General features: G+C 39.8%; 1 protein-coding gene across 6 annotated transcripts in view; it reads right to left on the bottom strand.

Annotated features, from left to right (window-relative positions):
- Positions 1–14,330, bottom strand: part of UTRN (utrophin) — a 510,071-nt gene that overhangs the window by 266,760 nt on the left and 228,981 nt on the right. For all 6 annotated transcript variants that reach the window (XM_066248060.1, XM_066248061.1, XM_066248058.1 and 3 more), the window contains 5 exons: positions 12,807–12,982; positions 7,803–7,938; positions 5,641–5,790; positions 2,752–2,827; positions 537–751 (listed from right to left, as the gene is read on the bottom strand). In XM_066248060.1, coding sequence (XP_066104157.1) covers positions 537–751; positions 2,752–2,827; positions 5,641–5,790; positions 7,803–7,938; positions 12,807–12,982 — 753 coding nt within the window. The remainder of the gene's footprint in view (positions 1–536; positions 752–2,751; positions 2,828–5,640; positions 5,791–7,802; positions 7,939–12,806; positions 12,983–14,330) is intronic.

The following is a 14,330-nucleotide window of genomic DNA, read 5'->3' as shown; positions in this document are numbered from 1 at the left end:
CCAACGCTCTACCACTGAGCCAACCAGCCAGGGCCTCTAATATATTCTTTTTAATATCTCTATACAACACACCACCCAGAATCTAGCACATACAAAATATGAAAAAAACTTTATAAATCGGTATGTGTGTGTGCACGTTGGTGTGTGTGTAAATTATAGTCACAAAATTCTCACTTTTCATGCCAGCAATTAAACAAGTGAGCTCATCATGAAATATAAGTTCAAAAGGCACTTCAGGAAATTATCTTATATCACTCTAGGTATTAAATGTAACACTAGTTTTCCATTTATACTGATGGGGCTAGATTTATAATATCAGTTCTAGATCTTAAAATATACACTGAGTCCACAACTGAAGTTGGAAAAGGGGATCTTACCTACACACATAAAGGCAGGGAAAGCTCTCCTCTGCCGAGCTAGCCTGAGATGGCGTCGGACAGAGACTGCTAGAGCTCCCTCTCCCAGAGGAGACGGGATAAACAAAGGACCCGTGGGTCATGGTGTTCCCGGGAAGAGCCTCTACACTGTGCACCTACTTTCATCCTGGAAACTGTCTTATTGATCTCTTCCACATCCCCGACAGTGACGATGTTGGACTTCAGCATCTGGTCGATCAGGACCAGCCAGTCGGCTAGTTCCGTTATCGTCTTATCCAGATCGGCAGGAATTGAAATCTCCGAAGGACGCGGTGACTGAACGGGAAGATCTGACGCAGAGGAGACCAGCATCACCTTCAGGGTGGCAGGATGAGCTGAAATTAAAAAGGTAGCAAAGTATTACTAAATCAACAGGATATTCTGATTGTGGTGGTGCTACACATCTGTGTATTTATGTAAAATTTAGATTAAGGGGAAAAAAATGGTACCAGTTTTTCTTTTTTCATACTGACGTGGCAAAGGCATTTCCGGTAGTACCTATGTCTCTGGCGGCCACAGAGCCAATTCCCACAACATTCATTCTAGGGCAGCAAGAACTCAGGAATAACTAACACCGATACCACGAGAAAATAAAATATCCATCAACTGTGAGAAAATTAGGACTATTTTATTTTGTCAAGAAGTTGGCCTTAATTATAAACTCAATTTATTCTTACCTTTCTGTTCTCTTTTACTTAACTTTATACCATGAGCATTACTAATTCTTAATATGCATCACTATGGATACTGATGTGATCATTTATGTACACATTCACTAACTGTTTGTTAAACACTTTTCCTACAGCTGATTACTTTGATGGCTCCTTACGCTTTACTTTAAAAAAAGAACTTGCAAAGAATATCTTTTTTGTACAGAGTACTTTGCACATTTCTGATCAATACTTTGGTATAGACTACTGTAGAATGAGTGGGTCAGGACACATGAAAAATTTAATATATTAAGTACTTACTGCCAAATTGTTTTCCTTAGGAGTTGGAAACTTAGACTTTAGCAGCATGTGTGCAACTCAGAACACCCCACATCCACACCAACAATATTCTATCTCAATGGATAAACTCGCAGCTCTAACCATGTGTTTCGCTTACCAGATTTTTTATTATAAGTGAGAGTAAATATTTTTTGTTTCTTAACCAAATACAGTATAATTTAAAACTGTCTGCTTTACCTGCTTTCTTATCAATTTGCAGGAACTCATTTTTATAGGAGAGAAGAACCCTTGCCATATTGCCGGAAATACTTTCTATTTTACGATTTTTAATGTGTTTTTTTGTTTTTCTTTTTAACATACATGTTATCTAATTTGGGTGATCAAATCCAGAAATCTGTCTTGGAAGATTGTTTTTCCAGAACATTTAAAGTGAGAGATTCTTGTCTTCTTCAAAAACTGGGTAAATATTTATTTCTTTTGGTTGTTTGTTTGCGTTCGTCTTGTTTTGTTTTTCATGAGAGAAGGTTGGTTATTTATCTCTAGCTTTAGATGAGGTAGCTGCATTAATTATTAGACCCATTTGAAGCCCTACCTCAGCATACAGTATATTAGGTGAGGTTTAAATACTCTGAAAAATATAGCCAATCTGTAAATTCAACACAATTCAAATTAAAAACTCCAACATGTGTGCACGTAACTTGACAAGTCATTGATTGAAATTTCTGATTTTAAAATTAATATAGAAAAGGCCAAGAACAGTCAAGAGCGAGAGGGCAGGGCACGGAGGTTCAGAGAGCGTGAGAGGCGTGGCATAGCAGTTATGGCGCCGGAGCCCACACTCCCGTGTGGGCAATGAGAGGAAGGAATCAACTGTGAGAAGGACTTTTGTCCTCCACATCTAAGTGATCAGCATTTGTCAGTAAATAGCTTCCCTGGGAAGGAGAACTCTTCTAAATCCCCATCTCCCACCTGGTTCCAAGGATATCTAAACCTTTGTTGTCAGTCAGGATGTGCACCTAATTACACTCCCCCCAGGCCATGTTAGCATAACGGTTACAGCTGATTTTCTAAAAAACTACAAGTTCCCCTTTGCCCCAACTTGTCCAATCCCTTCCCTTCAGCAGGCCCTGTTATGCCCACACCCCACTCTAGTCCCAGGAAATGCAAGAAGTCTTATCTACCATGAGTGCCTTGCACACTCAGGGCCGTCCAAGTGTGCTGGGTTTAAAGAAAACGTTCCTTTCAAATAACTGAAAATGAAATAACACATGACAATAGCATTGTGCTTTCAAGTTTAAGGTTTCTCTAATTCATGTATGATGCTCATAATCATAATATTTAATTATGTTTATAAAAAAAGAGTTAAGGAATAAACTGTATCTTACCAGCAATTCTTTTCTGAGAAACGGAACAGGGCTCCTCGATGCATTCCTTCAGGGCGCTAGGCACTTCTCTGCATACCTACAGTATCAGGCCAAACAGAGAAGAGTACTATATACATAAAGGTGATTACATTTTATGTGTGTGTATGTGTGTGACATAGACAGAGAGAGGGACAGATCAGGACAGACGGACAGGAAGGAAAAAAGATGAGAAGCATCAATTCTTCGTTGTGGCTCCTTAGTCTCCTTAGTTATTCACTGACTGCTTTCTCCTATGTGCCTTGACCGAGGGGCTACAGCAGAGCAAGTGACCCCTTGCTCAAGCCAGTGACTTTGGGCTTTAAGCCACTGACCTTTGGGCTCAAGCCAGCGACCCACACTCAAGCTGGTGAGCTCGTGCTCAAGCTGGATGAGCCAGCACTCACGCTGGCAACCCTGGGTTTCAAACTTAGGTCCTCTGCATCACGGGCCAATGCTCTATCCACTGCACTACCGCCTGGTCAGGCAAGGAGTGACACATTCTTTCCATTGTTCCTAGTCCTTAAAAGGTGCCCAGCATCAAGTGAGAGTCTAGTCAAAAAATCTATTCAGTGAGTGAGTGACTGCATGAATGAATGAAATGCCCCACACTATTATTTTCCAAAGTGTGTTTGTTGAAATTCTCTGCACAACCAGCATTGCCTGTCCGTGGACATTCCTAATTCACCTGGGGAGAGTAAAATCACTGTGAAGTTCTGGGAAAAAGAAAGCACCGGCTTTATCTGTAGTGTTCCCAAAGTGTCCACTGTGCCCCATTCTAAACAACACCCACTGACATACTCTGAGCTAAATATGGGTACTCTGATTGAATATGCACAGCTGAGCCTGGCATGTTTAACACGGGCCCAACATGTCTGGAAAACAGTGAAAGGGTGGGAGAACAGAGCTGAAGTCAGAGAAAAGGCAGAAAACCAGAACATTAGAGGCCTGCTAAGTAAGTCACAGTAAGGACTGTAGCCTTTACTCTGAATGGGACAGAAAACCATTAGCAGGATTTTGCTCAGAGGAGCTACTTGATCTGAATTATGTTTTTACAAATACTTCAGCTCCTTTGTAGAGAAAAGATTGACAAAGGGCAAAGAAGCCAACAGGGAACCCAGGGAAAGGACCTTTGTAGTGATCAAGAAAAGGGATAACAGAGCCCTGGCAGGTTAGCTCAGTGGTAGAGCGTCGGCCTGGCGTGCAGAAGTCCCAGGTTCGACTCCCGGCCAGGGCACACAGGAGAAGCGCCCATCTGCTTCTCCACCCCTCCCCCTCTCTTTCCTGTCTTTCTCTCTCTTCCCCTCCCGCAGCCAGCCGAGGCTCCATTGGAGCAAAGATGGCCCGAGCACTGGGGATGGCTCCTTGGCCTCTGCCCCAGGCACTAGAGTGGCTCTGGTCGCAACAGAGTGACGTCCCGGAGGGGCAGAGCATCACCCCCTGGTGGGCAGAGTGTTGCCCCCTGGTGGGCGTGCCGGGTGGATCCCGGTCGGGCGCATGTGGGAGTCTGTCTGACTGTCTCTCCCCATTTCCAGCTTCAGAAAAATACAAAAAAAAAAGAAAAAAAGAAAGAAAAGATATAACAGGACTAGAAACAAGCTTGTGGAAAGGGGGCGGAGGGAGGGAGAAGCAGTCCAATTTATGAGAGTTTCAAACTTAGGAAAAGCTGAAATAATTGTACAGGGAACACTCACGTGCCACCCAACATCTGCAACTGGTGACAGTTTGCTATGTTTGCTTCAACGTGTCTCTAATTATCGAGCCATCCATCAAACCACACATCAAACGGATATGTATTTTGAAGAAGTTGATGAGGGTGGCTCTAAGGTTTAGTTTTTTTTTCAGTTGAGATATAATTTACATACCAAAAGGCTGAGTCCACGGTGTCTGGCCTACATTATAATGAAGATAACATTGCCAGTAGCTGAGGTGGGAGAGGTATACTAATGCACAGGGTCTGGGGGGTGGAGATCAGGACCTCGATTTTGTACGGGACTTGAAGATGCCTGTTAGACAGCCAGGCGGAGATGCTGAGCAGGCAGAGGCACAGGAAAGCGTGGAGTGTGGACAGAAGTCTCGGCCAGGGATACAAATGCCTGCGTCATCAGTAACAGTGACTCATCAACACAGTAACTCTCGCTCAGGGAGGCTAGATCAATAAAGCACGGGCATCATTAGATTTATAATCTCGGCTGCCATTCTAAGAGGACTGAGGGGGAAGGAAATGCCTGGTCTGAGCTCCTCCAAACCAGGGGCAGAGACACACAGTCAGTGTTCCAAACAGGCCACATGTTCTGAGGCAGGGGTGCCAAACCAAAATAAATAGAGATCTACAGTTTTATCTGCCTTTAACTGTTTTGACTGAAAAAAAAAAAAAAAAAAAAAACAAAACAAAGCAAGGCAATGATATGAGAAAAAGGATCTTATCTTGGTCATATTTGTAGCCACATGCCATTACATTCCACCTGAGTCTTAGTAAAGATATGTTGAATGAACAAAATCACCAAAAAACATACCTACATATAAAAAAGTCAAGTGCAGCATCAGGAGTTTTTAAATGTCTTCATTCTCAGAATATAATTATTGGCATTTTATAGCCTCATTCTAATATATATTCACCATTTAATGTAGTATATAACATATAAATCCCACAGACCAAAAAAATGCATGTAAATTAAAAAGCATTCTTTGAGAACATATGCTTCTGTCCATGACAGATATAAAAACTAATCATAATTATAAACACTAGTAAGCACGGGTAAAACGGGCTCATATTTGGATATCCTTAAAAGCAAAGTTCTTATATGATCCCACCTCTCTGACAACAAAATCCACCAATATGAGAGAGGTGTCACAGTAATTCCAAATGCACACCTTCGTCCATGCCGAATTCACGGTTCTTAAGCTTCCTGAAAGCTTCTCTCTCTCATGTAAGCTCAGACTCCTGTCAGAAAGGATCTCCAGTTCAGTCCTGTTCAGCCACGCGAGCTTCTCGGCTTGCATGTCCATCTCCTGCTTTAAGTCCTGAAGGTGGCAGGAGAGAGGTGCAATCAGAAGGCTGTCACACTAGAGGAGGTCCAAGGACTCTATCAGAAAGTCACATAGTATGGGCAAGTGTTCTACAAAATGTGGACTTAATTTTTTAAGTGGAAATCAATTTCTGAGAAAGCTGAACCTACATGAACAAACTGTCACTGCTACAGGAATGACCCCGCCGGACGTGTGCGCTCCACAGTCATAATTTAGCATTCTGTTCTTAGAGGAGGAAAATGATGTCTCATCTAATGAAAGGCCAAGAAAAGGAAAGGAGCAGGAGACTTTCATGCATCTCTCCCCACCGGCTCTGATGTGCTGTCTCAACCCTTTGAGATGGCCCCTACATTGTGTATAAAGGGATGTTTCTCGAAAACTACTGAATGTTTTTGTTAAAACAGGAACAGGTTTGTTAGACTAATCTGTGGTTACATTTTGAAAAGAAAACATAATAACTGTTTCCCACATATTTTTTTCATCATTAGTATTTAATAGTTTCCTTCCCAAAATACCTCAGTCACAGTCCTTTAGTTAAAAATCTCTTTTCAAATTAGGAGGTATGGTTTTAGGCATACTTTGATACCTATGTGTTTATCTACATACACACCAAATTTCATGTTTAAAATATAAAAATATGATTGCACTATGCTTATTGTTCTATAACAAGTCTTTTTTTTTTAAGTCTTAAGAGTAATTCTTTTTATTTTAAAGAATTCTTTTTTTTTTTAAGATTTTATTTATTTATTATAGAGAAGGGGGGGGAGGAGCTGGAAGCATCAACTCCCATATGTGCCTTGACCAGGCAAGCCCAGGGTTTCGAACCGGCGACCTCAGCATTTCCAGGTCGACGCTTTATCCACTGCGCCACCACAGGTCAGGCTATAACAAGTCTTTTTATTCTTAACACAAAATATATAAAATTTGTGGATGTTTGAGCATATTTATACAGGGGGTCCTCGGGTTACAAAACAGTTCCATTCCTTTAACAGTGACGTAACCCGAATTTTGGTGTAAGTCGAAACACACCTTACCAGGGGTCCCCAAACTTTTTACACAGGGCGCCAGTTCACTGTCCCTCAGACCGTTGGAGGGCCACCACATACAATGCTCCTCTCACTGACCACCAATGAAAGAGGTACCCCTTCTGGAAGTACGGTGGGAGGCTGGATAAATGGCCTCAGGGGGCCACACGTGGCCTGCGGGCCATAGTTTGGGGACACCTGCACCTACCACAAATCAAACACTTGCACTTTTAATAGTCCAGAACGGGGTAGGTAAGCGTACTGGGGGACGCCAACTCCCTTACTCATAGGTCATGTGCAACCAAACTAGTTGCCCATGTAGTCTCTAAGTACAATGCTAACAACACAAGCTGAAACACATCTCAATTGTTTTAAGTTTTTATGGCAGAGAGCGTCGTAAACTGAAAACATCGTATGTCGAGATTGTCATAACCCGAGAACCCCCTGTATACCTATATATCTTTGTGTATTTCTGTATAGTATAAATAACTATAAATAACCTTGTTGGATGCAGATCAACAACAACAAAAAATGGATCAATACAACCATGACACTAAGTCCAGAGTAACATGCAGTGAGTTTTTCTCCAGTCACTTAGAGTTTTCTTAAGTTTCTATAAAACTCAATTTTAGAGATAGTAATCAGTAATTATCTTCTACACCTAAGAGCAAAAGCTTCGTAGCAATATTACATTTCAAAATGATGAAATGAAGTCTGTTTAAAATATCCGAAAAACCTTAGGTCTAATGCTAAGATTACATGATTTATTATTTTTATGTGAGTGAAGCCTTACCACTGCAAGAACAAAATATAGCTGTTCTTTAAAAGGAAAAAATAAAGATGTTCCTCTTTAAAGTCTTCCACATACAGTATGAAGTACAAAGGTTCTTCCCCTTTTCTTCTTCTAATATTTTATCTTATTTTTAGTGTAAGTGTTCACGCATCAAAAAGTACTGGCAAATCTAGAGACAGCCCACTTACTGTTAATTCTTTCAGATTTTCTTCCCGCTCAGTGGTTGGTCTCTTCTGCACAGCATTCTCGGCCTTTGTTAACCAACAGATAATCTCATCTAGCCTTTTCCTGTACTCCGTCACCTGCTTGCTTTCTCCTTTTAGCCTAAAAGAATATATCATTGAAAAATATTGTGAAAAATTATCCAATTAAACAGAACATTGGACATTTACTTTGTGTATGGTAACTAAATACACCACAAAAGAAATAACTCTTGCTAATTATTTTAATATTTGTTTTAAATGTGCCAAAAATAATGTCCACATTCTGCAGTACCAATGATTACTTGATCATGTAAGAAGAATTCTTCCTTCATTAGTTCAAAAACATTGAAACCAAAGACTTATCTTCTCTCATCATGGAAATTACAATAGAAATTTAATAGGAAGAGTTTTTTTAAAAGCTTGATACCACTCCAATATAATGGACTTTTAAAAAAACATGAAAAGTACTTTGATCTAAAATTATAAAAGGAAGCACATAATTGCTTTGAAATCTCCATGAAGATAGAAAGGCATCATTATATGACATGTCATTCTCATTAGGTGTCAATTATTACTCTACTTCATTCACAGGAAAGAAAGAATATCAACAATGCATGCTGCTGGGAATGAAAATATTTTACACGTTTTAGAAAATTCAAGAAAAATGAAAATTTAGTTGGCTCATAAGTCTTATATTTTAATATAGCCAATTTATAAAAACATATCTAGAAAATAAAGCAAACACTTTAAATGACATAGGTAAGAAATAGTCATTATGAATATAAAAAAAGAACTGCCTTAATTAGAGTTTCTAAATGTTATAGGTATATAAGCCATCTGTGAGAAGATGAGAATATCATCAGAACTCATATGACAAACAAGCTTATGTATTTTTAAGAAAGGGTATGAAAGCTATTTAGAGCTTGGTCGTGGTATCATTATTTTTATAGCTGCTGATTTAAAAACAGAAGGCAATTTTTTAATGAATTACATTGTGTCATCTCCTAATAAGAATTTACATTTTTATGGCAATGACTTTGTCTTTTTAACCACAAAAGGCGTAACACACTGATGCAATATATTATATATATATTAATATTGATATATTTAGTAGGCAATCAGTAATATGTGAAGGAAAGTACTTTAATATTTAAAAAACTAATGAAAATCATAAGTTTTCATTCTTAAGTATCCATCAGGAGAGAACACTGGTTCAAAATTAAAAGCAAAATAAATCAAGCAATAGCCCTGGTCAGTTGGCTCGCCAGTAGAGCCTTGTCCTGGCATGTGGATGTCCTGGGTTCAATTACCAGTCAGGGCACACAGTGAGAAGCAACCATCTGCTTCTCCATCCCTCCCCCTCTCGCATCTCTTTCTCTTTCTCTCTCTCTCTCTCTCTCTCTCTCTCTCTCTCTCTCTTCCCCTCCTGCAGCAATGGCTCAAGTGGAACAAGTTGGACCCGGGTGCTGAAAATGGCTCCATGGCCTCTGTCTCTGGTGCTAAGAGTTTGGTTGCTGAGCAATAGAGTAATGCCCCAGATAGGCAGAGCATTGCCCCCTAGTGGGCTTGCCGGGTGGAACATGATCAGGGCTCATGCGGGAGTCTGTCTCTGCCTCCCCTCCTCTCACTGAATTAAAAATCAAGCAATAGTACTGTTAAGATCAACAATACCAAAATAGGCAATTTACCCTCTGAACCAAAGAGAATTTAACTCAATTAACAACTTCAGAAATACCTAAAATACTATTATTAATCTGTATTTGCAAAAAAAGAACTTGGAATTTAAATTTTCCATGTTTCATAATCATGACTAATTTAGTATTTTGAAAATATATCTATGATGAAAAATGACATTATCAAGTACAACACATATACAAGTCGCACAAAATTTTCATCTGCAAACTAGCCAATTATAAGCTACATTTTAAATGTTATCCCTCAGAATAAAAACAAGTTTTTAATTCATGTGCAAACAGTAGATAATAATTGCTCATCAAGGAATAACACCATAAGTTGTTGAACTGGTGTGCAATTACTTAACTACAGGCACTCAATACAAAACAGATTGAACTGGGTGCTATTCCTCCATGACTATAATAACAGTACACATGTAAGCTCTTAAAGTTTCAAGGTGGCCAAGTTAAAGATAAGTGGCTACCAAAAGTGAACTTAAAAATGAATTTATGGAAAAAAACATTGCTTTAGTCAAAATACAAGATGTTGGAGAAGAGATGTATTATTCTTTTCTTTTCCAAATGTATTGACTTCACCTTATTTGTTCCAGGAGCAATAATTAACACATACCACAGAGATCTATTTGAAAATCTTTAGGGAAATTCCTGCATTTATTACTGGCACATGCCACCGGGTACATACTTTTTTTTAAGACCTGGGAAATAAATCATTTTTAAGGTAGAGAGAGTCTCCATGCAAACTCAGTAGCATGGCACAGAAGACCCAGGGTCGCTCAGTCCAGTCCTGGCCCTGGTCTCCGAACACTGCTCTCCACCCAACCGTGGCATATCTCTCTCCTGGCCATACAGGTTCAGGCCTCCCACTTCTGCCTGTTCTACTTCGTTTTCCTAGAAGGAATGTATGGAAATTGCTATAAATGCTTCTAAACTCAGTTTTAGGATCCCTCCCCTGCAAATGCCTAAACTCCATGGCCCATCACCCAGACCCGACGGTATGACAACACTGTATCTTCTTAACAATGTGTTCTTAAATCAAAACACAGCATTTTTCCTTAAAATATTTTCTTCTTAGTATTCTCTGATTTCCTTAGTCATATTTGTATCCCCAGTGCTAAACACAAGGCTCAATAAATATGGATCAAATCAATCAATCTATTGTTGGCAAAACTCAGCAATACCATGCTTAGAGAATCGGTTATATTAACTTGCTCTTATGAAACCAGATGTTTTGAGTGTTTACTATAAATAGTCAGGGCAGATGCTTTTTACAAACACCATTTTAGTCCACCCTCTGAGAAGATATCCCAGTTCTCACTTACAGAGGGAAAACTTAGCCAGAGAATGCTGAGGTCTTCCCAAGTTTGCAGAGCAAAGTATTTGAGAGCATACAGTAACACCATCCCTAACTTTGTGTGAGACCGTAGATAACTTACTGTACCTCACCTCTCTGAGCCTGTTTCCAAAGCTGTGCAATGGGCCTAACAGTCCTCAAGAGAGTGGCTACGAGGATTAACGGGGCCTACATGTGGAAGGTGCAAATGCTGTCTCTGCCACGGAGCAACCTCTCAGCCGAAAAACACAAGCTGCTATTTGCCTCTTACCAAAACACACAACAGAAGAGATGACGTTATTTTATAAAAAGCAGCCTCAAGCCAAATAGTCGTCTTGAATATTTTATGTTCTATTATAATATAGGCAGACCTCATTTCATTATGCTTCACTTAACTGTGTTTCATAGAAATTGCATTTTCTTACAAATTGAAGGTAAGGCCCCAGCAGAAGAAAAATTATGAGTCACTGAAGGTTCAAATGACGGTTAGCATTATTTTTCAGCAATAAAGTATTTTTTAATTAAGGTATGTAATTGGTTTTTTAGAAAATATGTTATTGCACACTTAATAGACTACAATATAGTATAAATATAACTTTTATATGTACTGGGAAATAAAAAACTGTGGGAAATAAAAAAAAGTGCAATAATCGCTTTATTGTGGTGGTCTTGGATTCAATCCCACAGGATCTCCAAAGATGCTTGTTGAACTTGAAAAAAGTATTAGATTGGCCTTTAACAAAGCAATAACATATTGCTAAAATAACATATCATGTACAGAGTTAAAATAGCAGGAAAAATATACCTGGGACTTATTAAGCCCATAAAAAGGTCATTTATGAGATGGAATGTTATAAAGCAAAGTATAAATCATCCATTAAATACTGACCATTTCAAAAGAATAACTCCAAATAAATTTAAGGTAATGTGTAAAATACATATAATGTTGAGCACTGCATTCACTGGTAAAAAAGTTTCCAGAAAACACCCTAATAAAATCTGGGGCATTGCAACGTAATTTGACATAAAAATAAACAATACAACACATGTATTATATTACCTAGAAGAGGAACGGCATTATTTACCAAGCAGTAACATAGTAGGAGGGCAGCACACACCTTGATGAAGAATGACCTAGTGAGAGAGATTACTAATAGTGACCCATGCCCAGTCAGGAAAGGAGCAAGTGAGAATGAAGCCTGACCCTGAACCCTGATTTTCAGACTGAAAGTCCAATGTCCTTTCAACTACTTTGATTTCCTGCCACATGGTCACCATATCATAATAAACAGTCAGAAATAAAAAGAACAGCGCAGTTTTTATGTGGACGGTATCTGTGTAAAAAAGCGACTTTATGGACAGCCTAAAAATTCAGTAAAGGAAAGAGTTCTAAAATGCAGAATGTGGACGGTGGAGGCCTTAAATGTCAGATAAACTCCTATTTTAATATCAGACATTAGAAGAACGTTGAACACATCTAACTGTATCTTTAAAAAGCTCTGCCCCAAACACCTCTTCCCCTGTGCCCTTAAGTTAGTGAGGCCAGCCCTGGCCGGTTGGCTCAGCGGTAGAGCGTTGGCCTGGCATGCAGGGGACCCGGGTTTGATTCCCAGCCAGGGCACACAGGAGAATCGCCCATTTGCTTCTCCACCCCTGCCCCCTCCTTCCTCTCTGTCTCTCTCTTCCCCTCCCGCAGCCAAGGCTCCATTGGAGCAAAGATGGCCCGGGTGCTGGGGATGGCTCCTTGGCCTCTGCCCCAGGCTCTAGAGTGGCTCTGGTCGCGGCAGAGCGACGCCCCGGAGGGGCAGAGCATCACCCCCTGGTGGGCAGAGCATCGCCCCTGGTGGGCGTGCCGGGTGGATCCCGGTCGGGCGCATGCGGGAGTCTGTCTGACTGTCTCTCCCCGTTTCCAGCTTCAGAAAAATACAAAAAAAAAAAAAAAAAAAGTTAGTGAGGCCAAATCACCTTGGCTGCCGATCCTTCACTTCCGCCGTGATGGCGCTCCAGCGCTGGTTTAAACCCACCAGCTTGTCTTTCAGGAAGCTTCCATCCGTGGGGGAGAGCTTCTGGACAATCCCGTCCCCAGTTCTGTTGAGGGCTGCAAACCTGGGCTGGTGGCTGCTGAGCCCCTCCTCCAGCTCCTGTAACAGAGCACACCCCAAGATCAATTCTAATACCAAACGAAGACGTTCCAATGCCATGGAACCAATGCCAGGGACCGCGGCATCAGTTTCAGTGTTAGAGCAACGGAGTCCTGGGAGGATGCTTCGTGTTCATGAAAAAGACACTGAAGAACACTTTTGTTACATTTCAATGAACACACTAAACAAAACCCCATTTTGAAATCTAACCCACTCTAGTGAATGTTATACAGTGAAACAAGACAGATAAATAACATAAATAGCAGCTGTTTACAACACACTGAAGCATAAGCATCAGTCAGGTTTAATTAAAGTGGATTGTTTATCTCCTTCCAAATATGTGCCTGAAAGCGTCTCTTTAAAAGAAAAACAAACCATATACCCTTATGTCCTACCTATATAAGTAAATATCAATGTGCACTTTCTTGAGACATTGCTTCCCTGGTCTGTAAATTTTTGAGCAACGGATTTAAAAGAGAATATTTTAAAGTAAAATATAAGCACTCATTTATAGCTCTAAAAAAAAATTATTAACATGTATATGAGAAAAATAAAAACACTTAACTCCTCATGAACCTTCTTCGTAAAATATATCTTAAAAATTTAATAAAAAAAGAAAGTATTTTTAACAATGGTAAATTAAAATTCTGCTTGCTTTTGACAATTATTCTTTTTTTTTAATTTTTTTATTTTTTTTTATTTTATTTTTAATTTATTCATTTTAGAGAGGAGAGAGAGAGAGGGAGAGAGAGAGAGAGAAAGAGAGGGGGGGGGGAGAGAGAGAGAGAGAGAGAGACAGGGGGAGGAGCTAGAAGCATCAACTCCCATATGTGCCTTGACCAGGCAAGCCCAGGGTTTCGAACCGGCGACCTCAGCATTTCCAGATCAACGCTTTATCCACTGCGCCACCACAGGTCAGGCATTGACAATTATTCTTAAAGGCCTATGGTTACCCGAGAACTGATTTTGATATTTTCCAAGAATGAATTAGACTTGCACGAGCAGCTGCCCTGATATAGTTCAAGAATAACTGACGTTCATGATAATTATCAATAATACAGAGTAGAAATAAGCTGCCTATGTGTTTATGCACAGTTAGACAGAGGCGAGGTATGCTAACACCTTTCTGCTACAGCCTTGGGTACAAAATATTACAAATGTTATTCTAAATACAAAATTTTTCAAGTTAAGTTTGTTTTTCATATTAGCCACTAAAGAGTATTTTTAATTTAAATTCCATTAAAACCCTAATTTTAAAATATAAATAATTTTTAAGCCTTTATGACTGGACACTAGAACAAAAACAAAAATTGTATAGTCTCCCTGTGCCTGAAAAATATATAGGGAG

Source organism: Saccopteryx bilineata, chromosome 12 (assembly GCF_036850765.1).
Source record: "Saccopteryx bilineata isolate mSacBil1 chromosome 12, mSacBil1_pri_phased_curated, whole genome shotgun sequence".
Lineage (NCBI taxonomy): Eukaryota > Metazoa > Chordata > Mammalia > Chiroptera > Emballonuridae > Saccopteryx > Saccopteryx bilineata.
This window is presented reverse-complemented; position numbering and strand designations above follow the sequence as displayed.